General features: G+C 42.0%; 1 protein-coding gene across 5 annotated transcripts; it reads right to left on the minus strand.

Annotated features, from left to right (window-relative positions):
• Nucleotides 1–1,339: 1,339 nt before the first annotated feature.
• ZNF592 (zinc finger protein 592) lies at nt 1,340–21,837 on the minus strand. Of its 5 annotated transcripts, XM_072147699.1 has the most exons (11): nt 21,134–21,542; nt 19,374–19,497; nt 18,598–18,650; nt 12,164–14,460; nt 8,554–8,732; nt 7,400–7,576; nt 6,494–6,653; nt 5,508–5,768; nt 3,718–3,827; nt 3,402–3,549; nt 1,340–2,890 (listed from the first exon to the last, which is right to left on the minus strand). In XM_072147699.1, coding segments are annotated over exons 2-11 (3,834 nt in total). In that variant the 5' UTR covers nt 19,376–19,497; nt 21,134–21,542; the 3' UTR covers nt 1,340–2,443. The 5 variants fall into 5 exon arrangements, with proteins under 5 accessions (XP_072003800.1, XP_072003805.1, XP_072003804.1 ...); XM_072147704.1 differs by lacking the exons at nt 19,374–19,497; nt 21,134–21,542 and adding an exon at nt 21,816–21,837; XM_072147703.1 differs by lacking the exons at nt 19,374–19,497; nt 21,134–21,542 and adding an exon at nt 21,756–21,778.
• Between the last annotated feature and the right edge of the window lie 830 nt (nt 21,838–22,667).

The raw sequence follows: 22,667 nt of genomic DNA on the forward strand, positions 1-22,667 counted from the left end.
TGAATAGGTATTACAGCAAAAAATTGGTTATGCAATTAGGGTTTACAAACAAATTTCTAAACATTGGTATTTTGTAGCTTAAGTGTATTGATATATTTTGAAGGCTCTCTCTGCTATTCAGTGGGAAAGAGGTCAGGAAAGCTCAATCGGTGGTCCCTCTCCACTTTCTTTCTTGAACAGGAACACTGAAGTGACATTACATTTCAGTCTTGGGCTATATTCAAGCCAGAGCAGATTAGGGTGTGCTTTAAGAACACACTAAAAAGGCTGTGTGACCTGATCCATTTAAAAGTATTTATCTAAGTGTAGCCATGTGCTTTCCATTAAATACTAAAAATAAGTCCTAAAGAAAAATGTGCACATACAGCGTTTTGATTTACTCTTTCTCTGCGGAAAATTGCATTACATTATCTTCTATGCATAGTGTTTTCTTCACTCTTTTCTTTTTAAGGATTTGAAAAAATCCAGATAAATCCCTGTAAAATAAAGACTACCACCAAAACTTTTCAGAGTGACTTTGAAATTGCGTGATTGACTTCGTAGTTCTCTAAAATTGGACCTAAAAATACATGGCAACAAATAACTAAAGTGCATAGCAAGCATGAGATTTTCTTCTTGTAGGTACAGTATCTTCAATATCATTTACAGAAATATAGTAAATGTGACTTGCCCCCCATCCGGATACACCTGTGTTTTACTGGAAACCTCTTTAAGAGACAAGTGAAAGTGTGATCCACTAACATAGAATTCCATGGTTCAGGTTTGAATTGGTTGCTAAATTTTCAACAAACTGCACAAATGAGTAGTACACGCGACTACAAGAAACTTTGTACATGTCATCAGAGGAAAGCACTTCCTAGTCTAATTACTTGCCTAGCTTTTTCAAGACAGCTTCAGTGAGCAGCGAGTCGCAGAGACAAAAGGGGGAGATTTAGCAGAAGTGTCCGAGAACAAAACGGTTCTAGTTGCTTATAACAAACAATCGGAGCTCAGCTTTCACTTTCACACAGCAGTTTTTTAAATGAAAGCTGAAATCTGATTAGTTTCCATAAACAACTAGAACAATTTTGCTCTGAGACTCTTCTCATAAATCTCCCCCAAAGTCTCCTCCCAGCAACTGAATAGAGATGCTGCAAGTGTCATAATGAACCGAAACAGCATTAACCCTTTTGTAAACACTGGACAACAGATTCCTGTACAGCTCGTTGAAATGTAGCATATACTTTATATCAAGTCCGACAGGAATATGTGGTACAGGACATTTCATTGATGCAATTGTTTTTTCATGATCAGTTCAAGCAGGATGTTAGGAAGATTCACTTGCAATTACAGGTACTACTTATATAATGCAAGCATATACACTAGCTGGACTCTGTAGTTCTTCCCTCTAGGTACCGTGCCAAACATGTCAGAAGTGGAGCAATGAGCCTTTTTTTTTCATAACCTGATTATATTTCACATTAAAATGGTCTGGTGACAAAACATTGTGCACAGAGTCGGAAGCAGATGTTTTAGTCCAATGTGTAGTGGCCACGCATTGCAGTTCACACAGTGATCATTCACTACAATAGGAATAGTAATAGTACTAAGCCACTAGACAGAGACATTTGCAGCTCTGGGTTATGCCAGACTGAGCACAAAACCAAAACTCAACCCCTTATTCATCAATGGAATATCCCTGCCATATGTGCATAGTCATCTTTTACCATACAGTAGAGAGGTCTGGGGTTCCTGAAAGGACACACATTACTTGCAAATTAGTTTTCCATGTATGTAATGAAAAGCACTTAATGTTAATATTCCATTACACAGTAATGCACATGTGTAATTATCCTGCATGATGTAACTAGGGTCTTGTTTTTTTCAGGTTAAACAGTTAAAGAAGAATCTCAACTCCTGACTTGAAAGTTTTAGCATCTTATCTTGGATTATAAAATTGCAGGTATCCTACAAATAAAGTTTTTTTTTCTCTATAAATGTACATAACCACATAAACATTCTGCATCATTTAAGTGGGTTAAAATCTGACAACAATGGGGAAAAAAATGAAGAAAACCATTTACTGCTTTCACATTCAGAAATATACAAGTCTCTCTAAAAAGACAGACCCTGTCTAACCTGATGAGGAACTCGATAATACTGGAAAACAGATGAGCAGACACTCTAATAGAACCAGAATATAAACTTGCATTTCTCACTTTCCCTTTTTCCATTTCGCTGCTCCCCCCCTCATATTGCTTGGCCTGGTGGTCCGTGAAAATATGTCCTAAATGAATACTTAACAGTCCACAGAAACAAATACAGTACCTTAATGCTGAATCACTATTATTTTTTAATTTAAATGAACATCCCTCTCAGTTTCTCAGTAAAAATATTTTTAATTTCTCTATTTTTTTTTTTAGTCAATAACATATGCTTTTGCTTCACACATGTTCAATTTTTATTATGCTTTAGGAGATCCTGTTTTCGGTTTGCTTTTAGGGCTCTGTTTGTGAGTCCGTACATGAGCAGCATGTGCACTTTGAAGGTCAAAGGTTAAATCACATTGAGAACACTCCCAGGACTGATCCAACTTTGAACTTAGAACCGGCTTTTCGGAGTCAGGGTCTGCTTGCCTCTCATCCCCCTCCTCCTCTTCCTCCTTGACCTTGTGCACTATAAAGAGGTGTCTATTAAGTGATATTTGGGATGTGTAACACAAGCCACAGTGCACACACTGGCACGTTGAGTTGTCACTCTTGTGTTGAGGTATGTGCTCTAGAAATTCTTTACTGCTGTCTGCCGTAAAGCCACACTTTGCACATTTATATGCTGCTTTCAGTTTCTTAGCATCTGGCCCATCATTAGAGTCCTCAAGTTCCTTCTTGATAGCCTTTTTAGGACCAGCAGACTGAAGTTTAAAAAGAAAAAAAGTTTCATTAAGAAAAAAATTATACTGTGCTACTAATTTTATTTCACTTAAAAGGGTTGTCTGACTATTTGAAAAACAGGTGGGCTGGAGAAGGCTTTTAAAAGAAAATATACCTCCACCGGCATTCCCGGTCTCCCGTATTGCGATCCGTCAGAGCCATGCTTGCCATGTTTGTTTACAGGGCACGGCATCTCCTCTCCGGCAACTTCTGGTGGCCTGGCACGCGCACCTCTCTCAGCACTTGCAGGAGACACGTGGGCATGCCAGGCTGACGGAAGTTGCAGGAAAGCCGCTTTTGAAAAGTATGCGGTGCACATAAGCTAATTATAATAAGGAATAAAAGTATTATTTAGAAAAAGTCACATATCATTCTTTCCCATGGTAAATGTTCTATTTGCTCGTTACTTGTGGTAGAAGATACACATTCACTTTAAAATTACTTTTACTTTTCCTACCCGCTTACTTGATTTAACATTCAAAAATATTGTACCTGCTCTTGATCTCCACGTTCTGCAGGCGATTTTGTTGTCTTTGAAGAGGGCAGCTGAGTAAGTTCTGGATTTTTGATGCCGTGCATTAAAATGATGTGATTGGCCAACATGGACGGCTTGGCAAAAGTAGGCTTCTCTGTGCAATAGCTGAAAGATATAAAATGATAACATGTCATTTATTTTGACAAAAACTAACGCTCCAAACATCATAACACAGAAATATTAGCAATTTAGACGGAAAACAAAAATAATAAGTTAGTAAAGTTACAGGTCTGAAAGGCCTTCTGATTTAATAATGGATAACTAAAGGCTTACCAACAGGCGTATTCCTTTTTTGTATCGTGGTTGTTTCGAGCATGTCGTCGTAAGCTGGTATTGGAATTGAAGGAACGCTCACATTGCCGACATGGGTACCTCTTCATGTTCTATAGAGAAAAAAAACAAAAAACACTCAACATGATGATCAGGTCTAGAAGAAGCAGCAAATTCCTCACTGTGTCAGGCTGCATGCGGCAACCTGTCATGTACTAAAACAGGGCCAAGAACATAAATATTAAGGCTATGTTCACATTACTGACAAGATATTAGCTTATCAGTTTTGCCAGTTAAAATAATTTCAGGGATTTATTTTGACCGATGCTTTCTGAAGGGTGGAACAAAAACCTAACACCTAACAGAATGCAGTTTTTTTCCATTAAATATGTCATTCACCACCCAAAGAGGAGTTATGTGCTATCACATCATTGTTGAGGACTTTTGGGAGTCTGCTGCCATCACAGACAATTGCCTCGGAGATGCTCCCAGACTGGTCACGGCAGAATCGCTATTACACTTTGCCAGAAGCACATCGTGATAAGGGAGCAGTATAATAACCACTAATGCAATACAGCAATAGTATAGTATATTGCACTGGGTAAAAAAATATATAGTATATATTATCAGATAAAACAAAAGGCATCATATATTTACCCTGCTTTTGATGTAAATTGGCTGCTATATGAAAAACACCTACGGAATTATCAGATATCAGTATATTTTTTAACTATATTAATCAGGCTTCTGCTAATTAGGCCTGCCTCCTTTCAGATTCCGTGTTCACAATCCATGGAGCATTACTGGATATCTACAGTTATACTGCTGAGCTGGATGGTACCGTATATACTTGTGTATAAGCCGAGTTTTTCAGCACAAAAAATGTGCTGAAAAACCTCACCTCGGCTTATACACGAGTCAATGATAAAAAAAAAAACTTAATACTCACCCTCCGGTGTCCCCGATGTTCCTCGGGGCTCCCGATCCCTGTCGCAGCTCCCGGCATCTCCTCTTCTGCCTTCTCTAGCCAGCAGAGTCGCGTCCATGCGATCTGCCGCACATTACGATGTGGCGCTGTCGCCGCTGATGACGTCATCAGCGGCGACAGCGTCGCATCACGGTGTGCGACGGCCGGCAGAAGATAGAAGAGTGAAGAAGTCACGGGAGCCGCGATGGGGATCGGGAGCCGCTACGAACATCGGGGACACCGGAGGGTGAGTATTAAGTTTATTTTTTTAATCTGTATGCTACACGGGGGCAGGCTGTATGCTACACGGGGGCAGGCTGTATGCTACACGAGGACAGGCTGTATGCTACACGAGGACAGGCTGTATGCTACACGGTGGCTGGCTGGCTGTATACTACACCCTCGGCTTATACTTGAGTCAATAGGTTTTCCCAGTTTTCTGTGGTAAAATTAGGGGTCTCGGCTTATACTCGGGTCGGCTTATACTCGAGTATATACAGTAATTAACCATGTTGTATTTGATATTTATCAGGATCTCAGATAAGGCAGAACTAAACAAGGTGGTATTGCCTAAATAATACAGGTTTACATGCTCATTTAATACCTATGGTTGACTTGTGCTTTGTGCAAAATGAAAATACTCAAAACTCACAAGAAGATACTAAGTATAAATCAGCAATTATAACATGATATAGTTTGCAACTACAATTATTTGCAACAAAGAATAGAATGGGCTGCTTCCTCACAATTGCAATTATTTCATGTACAATTGTTATAAGTAGAGCATTACAGCTACAAAAACCCCTGAATTTACAAATCGACTTACCCTGCCATGACTTTTCTTCATATGGAAGACATATGTCTCCCTGTCGGGAATCCATTCAGAGCACTCTCCGCATGTGTAGCCTGCTAGTTTCTGCTTGTGATGTGACTCTGTAGACTCGCCGTCTCTCTTGTTGGTAGAAGTAGCGCCCTCACCTTTCCCAGAAGATTTTGATGCAGAGTCCTCATTTTTCTCTGAAGTGGTATCTGACTTTTTCTGAGTGCTAGATGATTCTTCTTGGTTTTTAGGAAGGCCATGGACGCTCTACATTAAAAGTAAAAATAAGTCATGAAATATATTATGACTACTGCACATGACACCCAGGAGCGCTCAGTAACCCCCCTAGGAGCCTTTCAGGCTCATTAGCATATTTTTGGAAGGAAGGAGGTCATGGATACCAAATAAGATTACCAAGATCACAATACCTGTATCTATGAGAAAGTGTCCCTGGTTTATCTTGATTACCGTATATACTCGTGTATAAACCTCGCCTCGGCTTATACACGAGTCAAAGCTAAAAACAAAATAAACTTAATACTCACCCCCCGGTGTCCGCGGCTCCCGATCCCTGTCGCAGCTCGCGGCGGCGCGATCTCCCGGACAGAGAAGATAGAAGAGTGAAGAAGCCGCCGGGAGCCGCGATGGGAATTGGAAGCCGCCAGGAGGGACATCGGGGACACCGGAGGGTGAGTATTAAGTTTATTTTTTTATCTGTATGCTACACAGGGGCAGGCCGCATACCGCAAGGGGGCAGGCCGCATACCGCAAGGGGGCAGGCCGCATACCGCAAGGGGGCAGGCCGCATACCGCAAGGGGGCAGGCCGCATACCGCAAGGGGGCAGGCCGCATACCGCAAGGGGGCAGGCCGCATACCGCAAGGTCGGCTTATACTCGAGTTTAAAAAGGTGTTTTCCATGTTATAGAGGGTGCTAGGAATTTAAGTGAACAGGGCTTTACAAATGAAAAAGCCTGTCATTTCCATATCTTACCTTAAGGTGCTGCACCAGTAGCTGCTTCTGCATGTATGCAAGCTGGCATTCTGGACACTTGAAAACACTGACCAACAAAGTGTTTGTATTTTGGTAAAAATGCTGATGCAAAAGTCTCTTCTTATTGAAGACAGTCTCACATGAACATTTATAGATTATCCTGCAACACAAATACATATATTAAATTATGGTCCAAAAACACATGCATAATGTATTTCTTTTATAGAAAATCTGAGTATAAGAACAGTATCTCATATTACTAAGCAGCCATAGCAGTAAAATTGAGGATATGTTGCTTGTTAAACTGCAGCATACCTACCATCAAAATCCATCATGATACACCAGGGGCACTTACTTATAGATCCAGACACTGTGACTGGTGAACTTCTTATATTTGTTATCCATGGCCTCTTTCCTTTTAAAATCAACTTTTATAATTATGCTAATGAGCATGAGGTGGGTGTTTCTAGAGCTCCTCAGTGATGTCTTTTCACAGGCTGTTACAATGAACAGAGCAGGTCTCCTATCCCCCTGAATTTCCTGCAGTTGCTATATTACACAGGCGGAGGGAGGCGGGTGGAAGCAGGGGGAGGGTGAGACATGTTCTGCTCATTGTAACAGCCTGTGAAAAGACTTCACTGAGGGGGCTTTAGAAACACCTCACCTCATTCTCATTAGCATAATTATAAAAGTTGATTTTAAAAGGAGGGAGGCCATGGATAACAAATATAAGAAGTTCACCAGTCAGTGTGTCTGGATCTATAAGTAAGTGCCCCTGGTTTATCCATGATTGATTTTGAGGATGTATTTCCTTTAAGAATATGATTATTAAGTAACATAATTATGATTCACTAGCAGAACAAAACAAGCCCCAAAAACAAAATTTCCTACAGTGTGGCTACTTACTGTGCATTCTTGTGGCTTGCAGTGGGATGCTGGGCAGTGATATGAGCAGCCGTACTTTCTGTGCTCTTAAAGGCCATGGGGCAGAAGGAGCACTTGTGGAACACCTCACAATGTTTGTCCTGGATATGAGCTTTCAGCAAACCCAGAGACATAAACACCACCCCACAGTGAATGCACCTGATGGAATAGTAGAAGAAAATCAATACACCAACTAACTGTATGGAACTCAGTAAGGAGATAGTCACAACTTCAGTTTTATTCTAGGTGCACTTTTGGAAGACAAAACAAAGAGTGGGTAAAAACAGATGAGTATAATCTGTCCCTAATGATCTTTCCGTTTCTGATCCATAAGTGATACTTGTTCTAATTTGTTTGCAAGCAAAATATTAGTAAAAGAGTAGAAACAGTAGTAGTAACATCTTAAAGGGGACCTGTCACAAGCAATGTCATTATTAACTGGTGACAGTTTCCAATGACCTCTGCAATGAGGAGTTTAAAATAATTTCAGAACTTTATAAAAGTGTATTAGACATTACCTGGCACCACCCTGCAACTTTAGGAAAGGGGGTGGGGGCGCTCCAACAGTGCCAAGTGCAAGTAGGAAGGAGGGCAACTGCGTATGTCAGCATAATTGAAGAGACAGGGATGCCCCTCCCTCCTGGTGACACAAATTCATATAGACTATTTCCCTTGTATTACCAGCTCGGTATTCAGACTCAGCAGTCTTAGATTTTTAAAAATTATTAAAAAATAAATAAATGACAAATCAATCAAATAATGTATGTATATGGTGGCAAGTCATCTTTCACACAACAGAGTGCACACAACACACTGACAACTACATCCCATGCAAGCAAACTGAATTTAAGTAACCTCTTTCACAGGCATTGGAAATTATCTTGTAGGTTTCTGGCCATATGGCAGAAAAGAAAAATGTAATGTCTTGTAATGTAAATGTCTAAACACACAGCGAATGCAGCATTCAAGTTACATGAAGATACTAAATATAAGAATTGCATTACAGCAAAATAGAAAAAATATGCAGTTCTTAATGTACAGTTTTAGAACCCAAATGCTACGACAAAGTTAAAATTCAGGTGAAATATTCTTTTCCTTACTCAACACATAGGATAATGCAGAAAGATGGCAATTACCGGAATGCCACTTTGCGAGTATAGTGTAGGCAGTTCTCCTTAACATGGGTTTGGAAATATGCAGATCTACATAGGACACCACATTCTGGGCAGCAGTATGGAGACTTGTGGGTATGAATGCGCTGGTGAGCACCATAACTACATTTATTAGGGAGCATCATCTGGCAAACCTGGCAAGTCTATGGGGAAAAAAAAATACAAAATATTATTCATAAATAACCAATCCATCTACAAAAGAGGGTGATATATATACCGTATAATATATATATATATATATATATATGACAATAAGCCAGATAGTAGGGTGGGCGATTATATGGCCATTTTTGATACACTTATTATATAATGCAACCTCCTTATAATAATAATAATTCCTTTATTTATATAGCGCACACAGAATACGCAGCGCTGCACAGAGCTTGCCAAATCAGTCCCTGTCCCCGATGCAGGAACTTTCCTGGGAATAACAGTCCCAATGCATATCACATGCAGCTGTTGCTAGAGCACATCCATATTCAGTGATCAGGAGATGCAGAGACCAGGGCAAATCACTGTCTGTATGCCTGCTTGGATTTTCTATAACTCAGCTGCTTAACATCTCTTTTCCTCTCCTGCCTGTCCAGCTGCTTGGCAAGTTTGTCAGGAATGAGAATAAGTGGAGGAGACGCTGAGCGGCTAGAGATAACACAACAGTTATACAAAACAGAAAAGGCAGTGATTTGTGCAAACACCTAAATACACGAAATCTTACAGATCAGAGACTACTGAGGAGCAGCCATGTCTGTAGCCCTGTCCAGCATCTCTTGAAAGTTATTCGCAAACGGTTTTCCGGAAAAGGAGGTTACATTATATAATATATTCCAAATATACATTAAATCATCTGCCCTACATTGCATAGAAAAAAAGACCTGTTAAAATCGCACCTGATGACTGATAATTATGTCACAGCTTAGGACTGTCTTACTTTGCTTTTTCTATTAGCAGCATACATCCCCTTTGCAGCTAGGCCACTCCCTTTTTACTAGTTGAAAGGCTGGATTCACACTGCCGTTTGTCCGCTGTACCGTAGCATGGCGGGCACACGGCGGCGCCGGGGAGAGGGTGAGTGCTGCTCAGCCCCGCCCCTCTTCATAGGGATGTATGGCGCATGGCGCCGCATGCCGTGAACAGATAGGACAGGTCCTATCTTTTCACGGGGTACAGAGCTGTACGGTGCCGCACCGTACCACTCGCGTAGGGCGCTGTGTGCCCATTACCGTCTATGGGGGACATATATCGGCCGTATATATATGTCCCCCATACGGCAGTGCGAATGTAGCCTAAAATTATCCAAAAACAGATATTTGCATAATGGGTTAGATTCTTAGATGATGTCATTGTGAAGGGCATGATGCATAAGGTAATGCTTGTTACCGTATATTTATTTAAAAATATAATTTGAATGGGAAGATTTAAAATATTACTTTAGGTTTTTTTGTCCAAGGAGGGAACTAGAAGCTGCACTCGTGTGATTACATACATAATACACATGTAGGTCACAGAAAACACTGGCCACCATGACTTAACATTGTGGTGCAACAGTGGATTAACCGGTTCGCGACCGCCCGCCGTGTATTCATGGCGGCGGTCGCGTCGCGCTGCATGGAGAGGGCTCACGGGCTGAGCCCTCTCCATAGCCGGTAAGTCTTTGCTGCATATTGCAGCAAAGGCTTACCGGTAACATCCGCGATCGGTGCTAGCACCGATCGCGGGTGTTTTTACAGTCAAACAGTTAGCGGCGTATGGGCGCCGCCATCTTACCTGGGATCGCCGCTCCCCTTGACGTCATCGGGGGGCGGCGATCCGTCTCCATGGTAGCCTCGGGTCTTCCGAAAACCCGAGGCTATTTAGTTTTAACCCCTTCATTACAATGTGCTGATAGCACATTGTAATGAATGAGGAAGAAAGTCCCCATATACTGCCATACTGTAGCATGGCAGTATATGATAGGATCGATCAGACAACCTAGGGTTAAAGTACCCTAGGGAGTCTGAAAAATAGTATAAATAAAAATTAAAAAAAAGTTAAAAAAAAAAAATTATAATAAAAAAACCTAAAATTTCAAATCACCCCCCTTTCCCTAGAACTGACATAAATATAAATAAACAGTAAAAATCATAAACACATCAGGTATCGACACGTCCGAAAATGCCCGATCTATCAAAATATGATAACGGTTTTTCAATGCGTTTAACCCTGTAACGGAACATAGCGCCCAAAGTCGAAAATGGCACTTTTTTGCCATTTTGAAAAATCTACAAAAATCTATAAAAAGTGATCAAAAGGTCGTACAGTCCTAAAAATGATATCATTGAAGATATTATCAAATTTCGCAAAAAATGACACCACCCACAGCTCCGTACACCAAAGTATGAAAAAGTTATTAGCGCCAGAAGTTGGCAAAATCAAAAAAAATATTTTTGTACGGGAGGTTTTAATTTTTGTAAATGTATGAAAACATTATAAAACCTATACAAATTTGGTATCACCTTAATCGTACCGACCCAAAGAATAAAGTAGACATGTCATTTGGGGCGCTCAGTGAAAGACGTAATATCCAAGCCCACAAGAAAATGGCGCAAATGCGTTTTTTCACCATTTTCATTGCATTTGGAATTTTTTTCCTGCTTCCGAGTACATGGCATGGAATATTTAATACCATCATTATGAAGTGCAATTTGTTACGCAGAAAACAAGCCGTCACACAGCTCTTTACGTGTAAACATAAAAAAGTTATAGATTTTTGAAGGTGGGGAGTGAAAAATGGACATGAAAAAACAGGAAAGGGCCCGGTCCTTAACCGGTTAAAATACATGGCCCCCACTATTTTACTTTAACCTTTCAGACATGAGTCTTCTGATTCTCAGCTGGTCGCATAAATTATGGCATATAGACTTTATAGATCAGTGGTGTTTTACTACCATCATTCCAAAGAAAGGAGCTACACAAACAATTATTAGTCAATTTAAAGTATATTCCAGAATTTATGAAAATGAACAATTCTTGGTTTAGAATATAAGCTTTTTCAAAGCATCTGTAGTGTGAACTTTGGGCCCCTCGCACACAAGCATATTGGGGGAGGGGGATTGCTACGGGCGCATAATCACCCATCATAGAGATCTACGGCACCCAGTCACAATGCAGTGAGCACATGCTATCTCACTGCCCATGACAGAGCTGGACAGTTGCACGGAAAAATATAGGACATGTCCTATATTTTGCTGTATGAAGGTGCCGGATATCGATGGAGAGGGAAGGGGTGAGAAGCGTTCATTCCTCCACTCTCCATCTTGCAGCTGTATGCTCGCCCGGGCTATGTTCATGTGCAGGGGGCCTTCTATTAATGAATATCTGTTATTCAATAGATTCACTTGGAAGTACGGGAACGTCAACACCAGCTCACTTCACGTTAACCAGTCTTAACATTTGATAGGGTCTAAGAAACTAAAAAGTAGCTATAAGCTCATCAACATGGCAAAGCTACAAGTGAAAGGATCACAATTTAAATGAAACTTCTAGATCTTCAGTGAATTTGAGAGCTGCTCATAATTATGAGTAACGTCTCACTTACAAGTCCGTCTTTTTCCTCCGCCACCCTCTGATAATGTCCTGCCAGGGATGTATAGTCCTCAACCTGTTTGCTACACTCCAAACATTTGAACCCATGGCGTATAAGTCCATACGGATCTGCATAGAGTGGCATAGCAGGTGGGGCATACGAGGAAGTTCCAGACCACACTCCAAGTGAAGGTGTTGATGCTACTGTTCGTTGGTTGGAAGATGAAGGCTGAGATGCCAGGGCAGGTGCCACTAGAGGAGGGGGAGTTAGCATCTGTTCAGCAGAAATGGGTTTCATCATCAGCTGTGAACACTGCATGATCAGTCCTTTGCTCTTGTGCTCCCTCGCATGGCCCAGCAAACTACACTTGTTGTAGAACTGGACCATTTTAGTGCACTGAGTGCACATTACTTCTATATGGATACTTCGTCTACTATGATGCTGTGCAAGGCTCTTCTCCAAGGCAAAGGAATCTCCGCACTCCAGGCAAGTGTAGCCTGTAGGTGGCAGCGTAATATTACTGTCAGGAGGGGGATTTAAATTTGGAGTATATGTTGGGACAGGATTAGCACTGTGCAAAAGTTTATTGAAAGCATCCACGATAACAGGAGCTGCCATTTTAACTTGGTGTACCAGTGGCACTGCCATAGGAGTTCCTTGCGTCTGACGTACAGTTGTAGTTTTCACCGCAACAGTAGAAGTAACACTATTGGGCACCAAGTTAAGGTTAGCAAGGTGAACAGCCTTGGGGAGCAAGGTGGTTGAGTTTGGGGCAGTCTTGGTGGAAGTTGCCGACTGCTTTTTGTTCTGAGAACTGTTGGACGACTTTGCTGAACCACTGCCAGGATTCTGAGGGCCTGACCCCTGCACTCCTTTCTTTTTATCCCCTTTAGAATTGGATACTTGAGTGCTAGCAGCATTTTGTCCTTGGACACTAGTTGGAATGGTACTTTTACCAGAGTTCTTTGTTCTTTCCTTTTCAGATTCAGTAACTTCTTCCAAGGGCAAAGCAGCTTTCACATCGTCTCCAGACGAATTTTCGCCCAGAACGTCTTCGGATTTTGCTAAATCATCTGGTTCAACTTCTGGCAATATTCTGGTTACAGTTCTTTTGATCTCACCTGATGACATTTTTATAGTTTTTATCCTCACTTTGGGAATTGCAGGGGGGGAACCCGCACAAACTGAAGGAGAGTCTTTACTGCTGGTGTCACTGCAGACACTCATGGGGCTGTCTGGGTTTTTAATAATCTTTTTTACCACCTCCAGGGGACTTCTTGGACTTTTAGGAGATTTTGGCATCTTGGGACTCCCTTTAATACTTTCTTTCAATGGGACACTAACGTCTTTAGAAATATTCAAAGATTCTTCTTTAGGCACCACAGCAACTTTTTTAGCCTGCAAGGCTACTAGAGCAGCTACACAAGATGATAATTTTGAATGCGCAGGTTTAATACGCTGCCGAGGAGGAACAGATGAGGAACCAGCTGCGCTATTAAAAGGTTCCCCAGACCCTGAAAATACTTTCTCCTGAGAATTGCTGCTGTCCTGGGCATCACTAAACGACAAAGATGGCCCAAGAAAAGTGCTGTTTTTGTCTCCACCTCGGGTTTGCTCAGATCTCTCTTTTTCTGCCTCCATGCAGTCCGATTTCTGCTCCTTTTTACAGTATTCATCAAACATACTCAGTTCTGGTTCAGAGGGCTTTCTCAGAGAATCAACTATACATCCTTCTTCAGGTGCATAAATAGGAGGCTGTGGGAAATATGGAGACCCCATTGTCTTCTGCTTGCCAAGACACCCATTATCTTTTGAATCTTCGGGCTCAGGGCTAGAAATGGGGCTAAACTGGCTAAAAGTTGGTAATGGTTCTGCCTTGTGAGATTCCATCTTATCTGCGTAACCCCGTGAGTTGTCACCATTGATGAATCCTGGTTCAAATTTCCCATATCCTGGTCCAACTGCATGGGGATCTGTCCCAACTTCAGGGCCACGAAACCCATTCTGTAATAGTGTTGGACCCATGTGATTTCCTTCCTTCTCAGATGCCTCAAATGACTCCTGTCGACTGGTATTTTTCACAATTACACTAACTGCTGGGACATCCGGGGCAGGCACAGACTGGGCCAAAGACAGATTTTCATCCAAACACATTCCTGATGGTTTAAGATGGTTTTCTTGCTCATCACTTGTAGCCTGGATAGCTTCCTTGGCATCCAGACTGGTGGCATCAGGGATATCAAACGCAGCAAGAAGATCATCAAAGTCTGGAGTCTTCATATCCCCCATGACTGGAAATGTGACGGTATCTGTAATTGGAGGAAAATTGTATTAGAATATTTCCATTATTTATATTTGTATGAGGCTATAATAATGCCATGTAAACCTGTATCCTTGAAGGACATCTACCACCAGAATGAAGGATTGTAAACCAAGCACACTTACATGCTGGTATGTGCCCCTCTCCTAGCTTCATATGTTCTTGTTTTTAAGAAGAAGAAAAAGCCTTTAGAAAGTATTGTTCCATTAACAAATATGGAATTGGATCCCCCTCAGGCTCATTTGCAAAATTTTTAAATCAGGACATAAGCAGCTTAAAGAAGAGCAGACCCCGCCAGAGGGGGCACAGAGGGGTGCTGCTTTGGACCAGGATACGCAAGTGTGCTTAGTTTACAATCCTTGAATCTCGGGTAGATGACCTTTAAAATGCATTACTTGTAGCATATTGTGAATATTATATTTGGAAGAACTCACTTATTTTCTTTAAATAAAGTGTGAATATAGGCACAGATCAAGTTCCTATAGATCAGCCACTTGTCTAAATCGCCCATTTCCCATAAGCGAGTTTGGTCCGATAAACCCGCTCTGTTCATTTGCATGATTTCCTGGACCAACACCGAAATGCCCAGAGGTTTATTATATAAAAAAAAAAGGAGGGGGGGGGATGTCTGGTCATATAGTTTTTGCAAAGGCCGGAAAATCCACTTAATTCTAACAGGTTTGACCCCTTAACGCTTTTCACCTTCCTGACACGGCCCATTCTTTTCAAATCTGCCCTGTGTCACTACAAGTGGTTATAACTTTGGAACGCTTTAATATATCCAAGTGATTTTGAAATTGTTTTCCTGTGACACTTTGTACTTCATGTTAGTTAAAAAATTTTGGTGGTATGTTTTGCATTTATTTATGAGAAAATCAGATATTTGGTGAAAATTTGGAAAAATTCGCAATTTTCGAAATTCTACTTTTTCCACACATGGGTTATAACACCAAAAAACGTAATAACTAACATTCACCGAATGTCTACTTTATGCCCCGTGGTTTTTTATACATACTATCATTTTTGTAGGATGTTATGGGGCTTTGAACGTTAGGTGCGATTTTTCACATTTTCATAAAAAAAGCAAAGTCCTGCTATTGAGGGACCTGCTCAGGTTTGAAGTCACTTTGAGAGACCTAAATAAAAGTAAAACCCCATAAACTACTCCATTATAGAAACTGCACCCCTCAACGTACGTAAAACAACTTTTATGAAGTTTGTTAACCCTTTAATTGGTTTACAGGGGTTAAAACAAAATTGCAATTTTAAAACAAAATTAGCAATTTTGAAATAATTTTTTTACTAAATGAATGTGTTTTTCATAAAATGTACAAATTCTCAGTGGATAAAATACCAAAACGCTCCACAAAATTTGACACCCAATCCCCCCCCGCATATAACAATACCCCATATGTGGTGGTTACCTGCTGTATGGGCACACGCCAGGGCATCGAAGGGGAGCTGCGCCGTTCAGAGCAGATTATGCATTGTCACTTTATAATGGCTATACAATCTTTATTTTTTTGGCAATTTGGCTTATTTTTTTGCGACATGAGATGCACTTTACAAATACTTCATTTTAGTAGGTCTGTAGCTTTTTGATGAGATTTTATTAACTCTTTAATGTATGGAGGAAAAGAAAATTGTCAATTTTGGGTTTCTTTTTTTAGTATATATTTTGGGGGTTGTACACCGTTCACTAAAAATACTATAATACTTTTATTCTATAGATCACTACGATTACGGTGATACCTCATTTATATAGTTTTTTATATATTTTACAAGAAAAAAACGAATATAAAGAAAATCTCATTTGTTTTTGCATCACCATCTTTTCGAAGATATAACTTTAATATTTTTTGGTTGACAGAGCTGGTTTAAGGCTTATTTTTTACGTGTTGAGTTGTCCTTTTCAGTGGTACCATTTTGGTGCACATAACTTTTTTTGATCACTTTTTGGATCGCTTTTTCAAACTATTCTTCACCTAATACAGTGTAATACAGATGACAGCTAAATGCCCCTGACACGCCGCGGTCAGCGCGACCACGGCGTGTTAGGGGTTAACACCCGCGATCGGAGAAATCTCCGATCGCGGGTGTTAGAGGCGGGTGTCGGCTATAATATATAGCTGACACCCACAGCTTCTGGCGCCGGCTCCGTTCAGGAGCCGACGCCAGAAGCTTGACGTACTATTACTGCATTTTGCGGGAACGCACCTCCTGCCATGCAGTAATAGTACGTCAAATGTCGGAAAGGGGTTAAAGGGACTAATTTCCATATTAAAGGCTTGATGTCTAATGCACTGGAATAAGATAAGCCTGAACTCACCTCACTGCCTGTAAGATGCTGGTATAGATTTGAACAATGATTTAAATGAATCTTCTGTAAATTTTAAGAGAAAACTCATGCCCCACATTAATCCCCATGAATGATTGCAATAAAACAGGTTTGCACAAAAACTATTCACTTTTTAACATGTGTAGATGTAAATGTACATTTCTCCCCAATATTTGATAATGATCAAATACATCACAGGCCACTGTAAGAGCGGGTACCGAATATATTTGAGTATAAGCTGCCCCGACTATAAGCCGAGGTACCTAATTTTACCACAAGAAAACTTCAGTATAACCCCAAGCTCATAGTAGAAAGCCAGCAAGCCCATGCCCCCTATTATACAGCCAGCCAATGCCTCCCAGTACACAGCCTGCCAGCCCCTGCCCCCAATATATAGAGTATAAGCCTAGTTAGGTTTTTTTCAGCACATCTGAAAAAAATCTTCTTATAATTGAGTATCAACAATACTTCCACTGAAATGTTATACAACTCCAACTTCACCAGTTCTGTTGGTGCTCTATGAGCATAATTTCATATCCAGGCTAACAATGGAAATAATCTGACAAGGGCTGTGGAGTCGGTAAACCAAACCTCCAAACTAACTACAACTCTGACTCCTCTATCTCCCGAACTTCAACTCCAGCTCCACCAAAATAGTCAGGACTCCTACTTCAGTCTTGTTTTCGTAGTCACACTAGCAGCACTTAAAATAAGTGCAGGCATTCCTTCCTAGTGCCTTTTCCTGTAATCTACAATAGAGGAGCTTCATCGCTGAGCATGTACATAAAATGCAGCACACATACATCTAAACAAAAAGTGGTGCAATGCTGTGCCGACAGGCCACATGCAGCCTGTCAAGCTATGTGTTGTTGCAGTCCCCACCCTGCTGAAGGTTCAATGAGCACTTCCATTACTACTGTTTGTGTTTATTGGTGCAGGAGGCTGGGTAGCAGTGAGTGCAGCTGAGAAATTCTCCTGGTCCTCTCCTGCCACTCTGCTCTGTGTACTGACTCCTGACATTGGTTGGTCCCGATACTGCCGCATACAACCAGTACGGGACACAGAGCAGAGTGGCACATGGAGGAGAAAAGAAGCTGCAGTGCAGCACAGGGAGAAGAAGAGCCAGGAAAGGAGAGGATTTTTTTTTGTCTGCTCTGGGGTCTCCAGTAATATTGTCTGTTATTGGGTCATCAGTATTTTTTTATGCTTTGGGGGTCTCCAGTATTGTCTTCTATAGGGTGTTCAGTATTAGTAGTTTTAAGCTCTGGGGGACTTTAGTATTTTATGCCTGACATGAGTTCTCCAGTACTATTATTATCTGCTCTAGGGTATTTGGTTTCTGGGGGTTATTTATTGCTGACATTTATAATTTCTGCAGTGGTATTTTATCCTGTACCGTGGTGATTCATCTAGGGTACTGGTTACTGATGGGGCCCCTTATAGTTGAGTAGTATGACAGCATGGACCTTGGACCACTAAATGTTGCCCCCCCTGGCCTAAAACCTTAGATCAGGAATAGAACAGACATTTAAAGGAAATCTTAAAAAATATTTTTAAGGTTTGTGGAATCGATCCATTTTATCACGACTCCTCAACCCTAAAATTTGTCACCATAGATCTATCTGGACGTATTAGACATGTTTGCACATGTAAACAACAATGCAGCCATCAAATGCACAGAAACAACTCAGACATTTCCTCTCTATTTCCTTCCTCATTATTGATACTGTTAAACAAGTCATATTATTTTGTACACCTAAAGTGAGTGAATGCAGGCTGAACACTTACCTGGTAGATCTAATGCATGGCTCCACTTAGATGGTAGGTGCTGCACACAAAGCCTAAAAAATATGTAAAAGAACAGTGAAAGGCAGGCATGCTATCCCAATAACCACTGCAGACTATAGTGTCCTCAAAGAATGCAACTTATGGTAATTTTATGTGGTACACTTTAACTCTCAGCAAAACAATGGAAAGCTTTAAAAGAAAACATTATAGTGTTATATAAACTGAAATAGGCTACACAATCCTAAAAAATACCACCCCCTCAGATAGCATCATGTTTGCTGAGAAGGAAAAACACAGTGTCGGATACATTGCTATTTTTTTTTATTTTTTAGAATGAAGTAAAATGCACCATGATGGAACCTGCAGGGTGTCATTTGGATCTATTGGGCTTTAATTATGCTTGTCAAAAGACAGTCCCCAGCTTGAAAATGAGGGTAAAGGCACAGAAATAAGGAATTCCTGAGAAAGTGAGGTTGTCAATGCCAGCCTCTGGTCTGTCACTCACATAATCACCAAAGTCCTTTTTGTTAAGGGGACAACATATCTCCATGCTCTAGTAGGGCACAAGGCTGCAATGTAAGCGTCTTAAATTCAAGTCCCATGAACAACCTTTCACAAAACCTTTTTATCAATACAGCAGGGACACCAGCGACTATAAATTAGGGACAACGGTACCAATAATATGAACGGACCCATATTATAGCAGTGCATGACAAAAAGCGATACAAAATGTAAAAACAGGAGTCTGTTTGGTAGTCGGCTAGCCATACACATACATCTATTGACACGCATGTCCATGTGACTGTGAATGCTCCGGAGCCCTTATATGTGTGCACACTTATCTCGGCCGTCAATTCTCAAAGCATCATTCCGATCTCGCAGAACAGGATCTGATTCGTCCTGCAGATAAGACATAACACTGCATGAACCCCGTTTTACTATCATTTTCAGCACCTTCAGACTTTTGTTCTGCAAACGTCTAGCCTAAGTTCATGCAAGAGAACAACGGACTGTTCACTGGTCAGTTTTCACAGGTCTATGTCACTGAGTACCACTCACTGTGCTCAACTCATGGTCAGCACACAGTCCGTTTGTTATGGACCAACCATGTTCTTGTGCAGCCACCCTTACTCTGGGACAAAACTTTATAATGCAATTTCTGTAAATCTAAGCCATTTTCACTGCCAGACTATTCCATATGTGACCAGGTTGGCCACTGACTTCTGGAAAATCCGCTAACATCACGAAGAACCTGCGCGTATTGTGGCTACATAGACATGAGAGTATTGCAGATCCCTGAAGCAGATGTGACACTATATCTGAGACAATAAGATGGGTTCATGTGCAGTGTAAGCTACAAGTTTAATGGCGAATGAGGAAGGTGAGGACCCAGTGAAGAACAGGATGTGCCAGGACGCAGAGCTCTATTTACCAAGCACAGTATTTGCCTGGAGCAGCACAGGGGGCATATTGTGTGCTTAATTCTCTCCCATTATACTAGTCATTACGGCTATTTGCTTGTTATTAAGAGAAACTAAAGCAATTATGTCAACTCTCAAGTCACTAAAAATGTGTTTGCACTGGGCAAGTTTGGTGATAAATCAGTGCACTCCTTTAAAGTCGTCACGCTGACTTATAATAATCTTTTGTGAAATACACTGAAACCCCATTTCAGATGACCATTTATCTTCTAGACTCTAGAGGGTGGTCTTCTCAAAGGTGTCCAGTATATACAGAACGTCTGGTCTGGATAAAGGGATGATGTGCTCTATACCTCTATGGAATGACACAATGTCAGTGTTCATTCTGCTGGATAACAAGTTAGAATTGCCGTTCAGAGATTTGGGAAAGTTGGGTTACAGTCTCTATAAAACCTGTCACTCAGCTATCCTACATGGATCCATATAGCAAAACATGGCACAAGGGGCAGAGAGGGTGCAAGGTGCAGGGCACAGGAGGGGGCAGCACCCCTGGTTGACAGCTCAGACACATCACTGTGACATGCACTAGAAGAACAACCATGCCAATGCTGTTATAGGTGCAGTGCCATGCTGGGCGCCAGCAGTAATAGGTGCAGTGCCATGCTGGGCGCCAGCAGTAATAGGTGCAGTGCCATGCTGGGCGCCAGCAGTAATAGGTGCAGTGCCATGCTGGCTGACAGAAGTAATAGGTGCAGTGCCATGTTGGGTGACAGAAGTAATAGGTGCAGTGCCATGCTGGGTGCAAGCAGTAGTAGGTGCAGTGCCATGGTGAGTGCCAGCAGTAGTAGGTGCAGTGCCATGGTGAGTGCCAGCAGTAATAGGTGCAGTGCCATGCTGGGTGCCAGCAATATGCATGTGACAAGCCAGATGCAGATACGAGACAGCCCCCTCTCCCCACATAAAGCCCCGGGCACCCCAGTAACTACCTGACTGCAATGTTTGTAAACAGACGGCGCACACAGCCCCCGCCTGGCACACATAACGCTGGGCATACCCCACTCCTGTGCCAGTGTATACACGCTATACCCTGCACTGCGCCCCCGCCAGCCACTTACCCCCGCCCTGTGCCCGCCGGTCACACGCGCTGCCCCCGGGGACGCAGCTCTGCTGGGAACCAAACGATCATCCCAGGAATTGGCCTGATCAGTAGGCCGGGACCTGGAGAAACTAACATGGCGGAGAAAGACTGGGCCTGGGGAAGAGGAGGGGACTGGACAGTGAAGGGAGGGGAGATGGGGCCTGCGCCTGCTGCTGCTGGAGGAGGAGGAGGAGGGGACTCTAGCGCGGCGGGAGCCGGGAGCTACTGAGACTGCGTCTGCCAAGCACACGGGCACGGCAGCCCCGGCCAGGAACCATCCACCGGAGCCGAGAGGAAGACCGGGGACACGGGGGAGGGAAGCGGCGAGGCCACAGACGGAAATGCGCGGGAGTGGGAGGGCGTAGCGGTGCTGGGGAGGCTGACAGGGGATCATGTGAGAGACCGCAAGCGTGTGTCCAGTGTCTGCTGCTAGGACTGCGTGAGTCCACACGTTCACTTTTCCAGTTGAAGTTTTCAAAGCGATAAGAAGATGTGGAATGATGATGGGTGAGAACATATAACACATTGAGAGGCGCTGCTCCTCCTTTATTCACAGCGCTTCTGGTTTAGACAAACTGCAGGTGTGAACGTCCCCTGACCTCACGGTCGGCTGTACGAAGATGGAGATGCACTATGCGCTGCTTCTATAAGAAACCTACACCCTGGGGGAGATTTATCATCAAGTTTCTGAGGTAAAACTGTTCTGGTTGCCCATGGAAACCAATCACAGCTCTGCTTTAATTTTATAAACAGTTGTGGTAAAATGAAAGCTGAGCTCTGATTGGTTGCCTTAGGAAAACAGAACAGTTCTGCCCTAAGAGACTTATCATACATATCCCCAATGTATTTGAGGCAAATTACTACATGCAGGAACATCAGAAAGCAAATATCCCGGAGCTAGTATAACAATTCACATGAAGGTGTAGCTGGTCTGTGTTCTCAGGGACCCACTGTAGTCAGTGATGCTACCTGAGGGCATAACTATTGTTAGAGAACATTGTTCTTCTCTGTTTAGTTGTGAAATAAGCGGGGCTTATGATATGAGTTCTTTTGGGTTTCAGTCGCGGTGCGTGCTGGACTTCTGGGTCTGTCATTTTTCTGCATGCACATAAATGAGGGTGTGAGCTGGGTGCAAAAACTGCCGCCCGTGACCCCCATTGCAGTCTGTATTGCACAGTCCAGTGAGCTCCCAACCAGGATTGTCTTTTTTATATTTTCATTGAACAAGCATTTTTGGAGGTGACGATACCTAACGTGTATGATCTTTACTGTCTATTTTTTATATGTGATCTAGGGAAAGGGCGGTGGTTTAAACTTTTATAATTTTTTTTCTATATTTTTTTTAACTTTTATTTCAGACCCTTTAGGGTAATTTAACCATGCAGAGTCTGATTGCTCATACTATATACTGCAATACTACTGTATCAAAGTATATAGCAATTTTTATATATAATAGTCTTTACACATGACGAGCCTATGAATATGAGACTGTAGGCTGCCATCATAACTGA

The sequence above is a fragment of the Engystomops pustulosus genome, chromosome 4 (assembly GCF_040894005.1).
Source record: "Engystomops pustulosus chromosome 4, aEngPut4.maternal, whole genome shotgun sequence".
In the NCBI taxonomy this organism is placed as follows: Eukaryota; Metazoa; Chordata; class Amphibia; order Anura; family Leptodactylidae; genus Engystomops; species Engystomops pustulosus.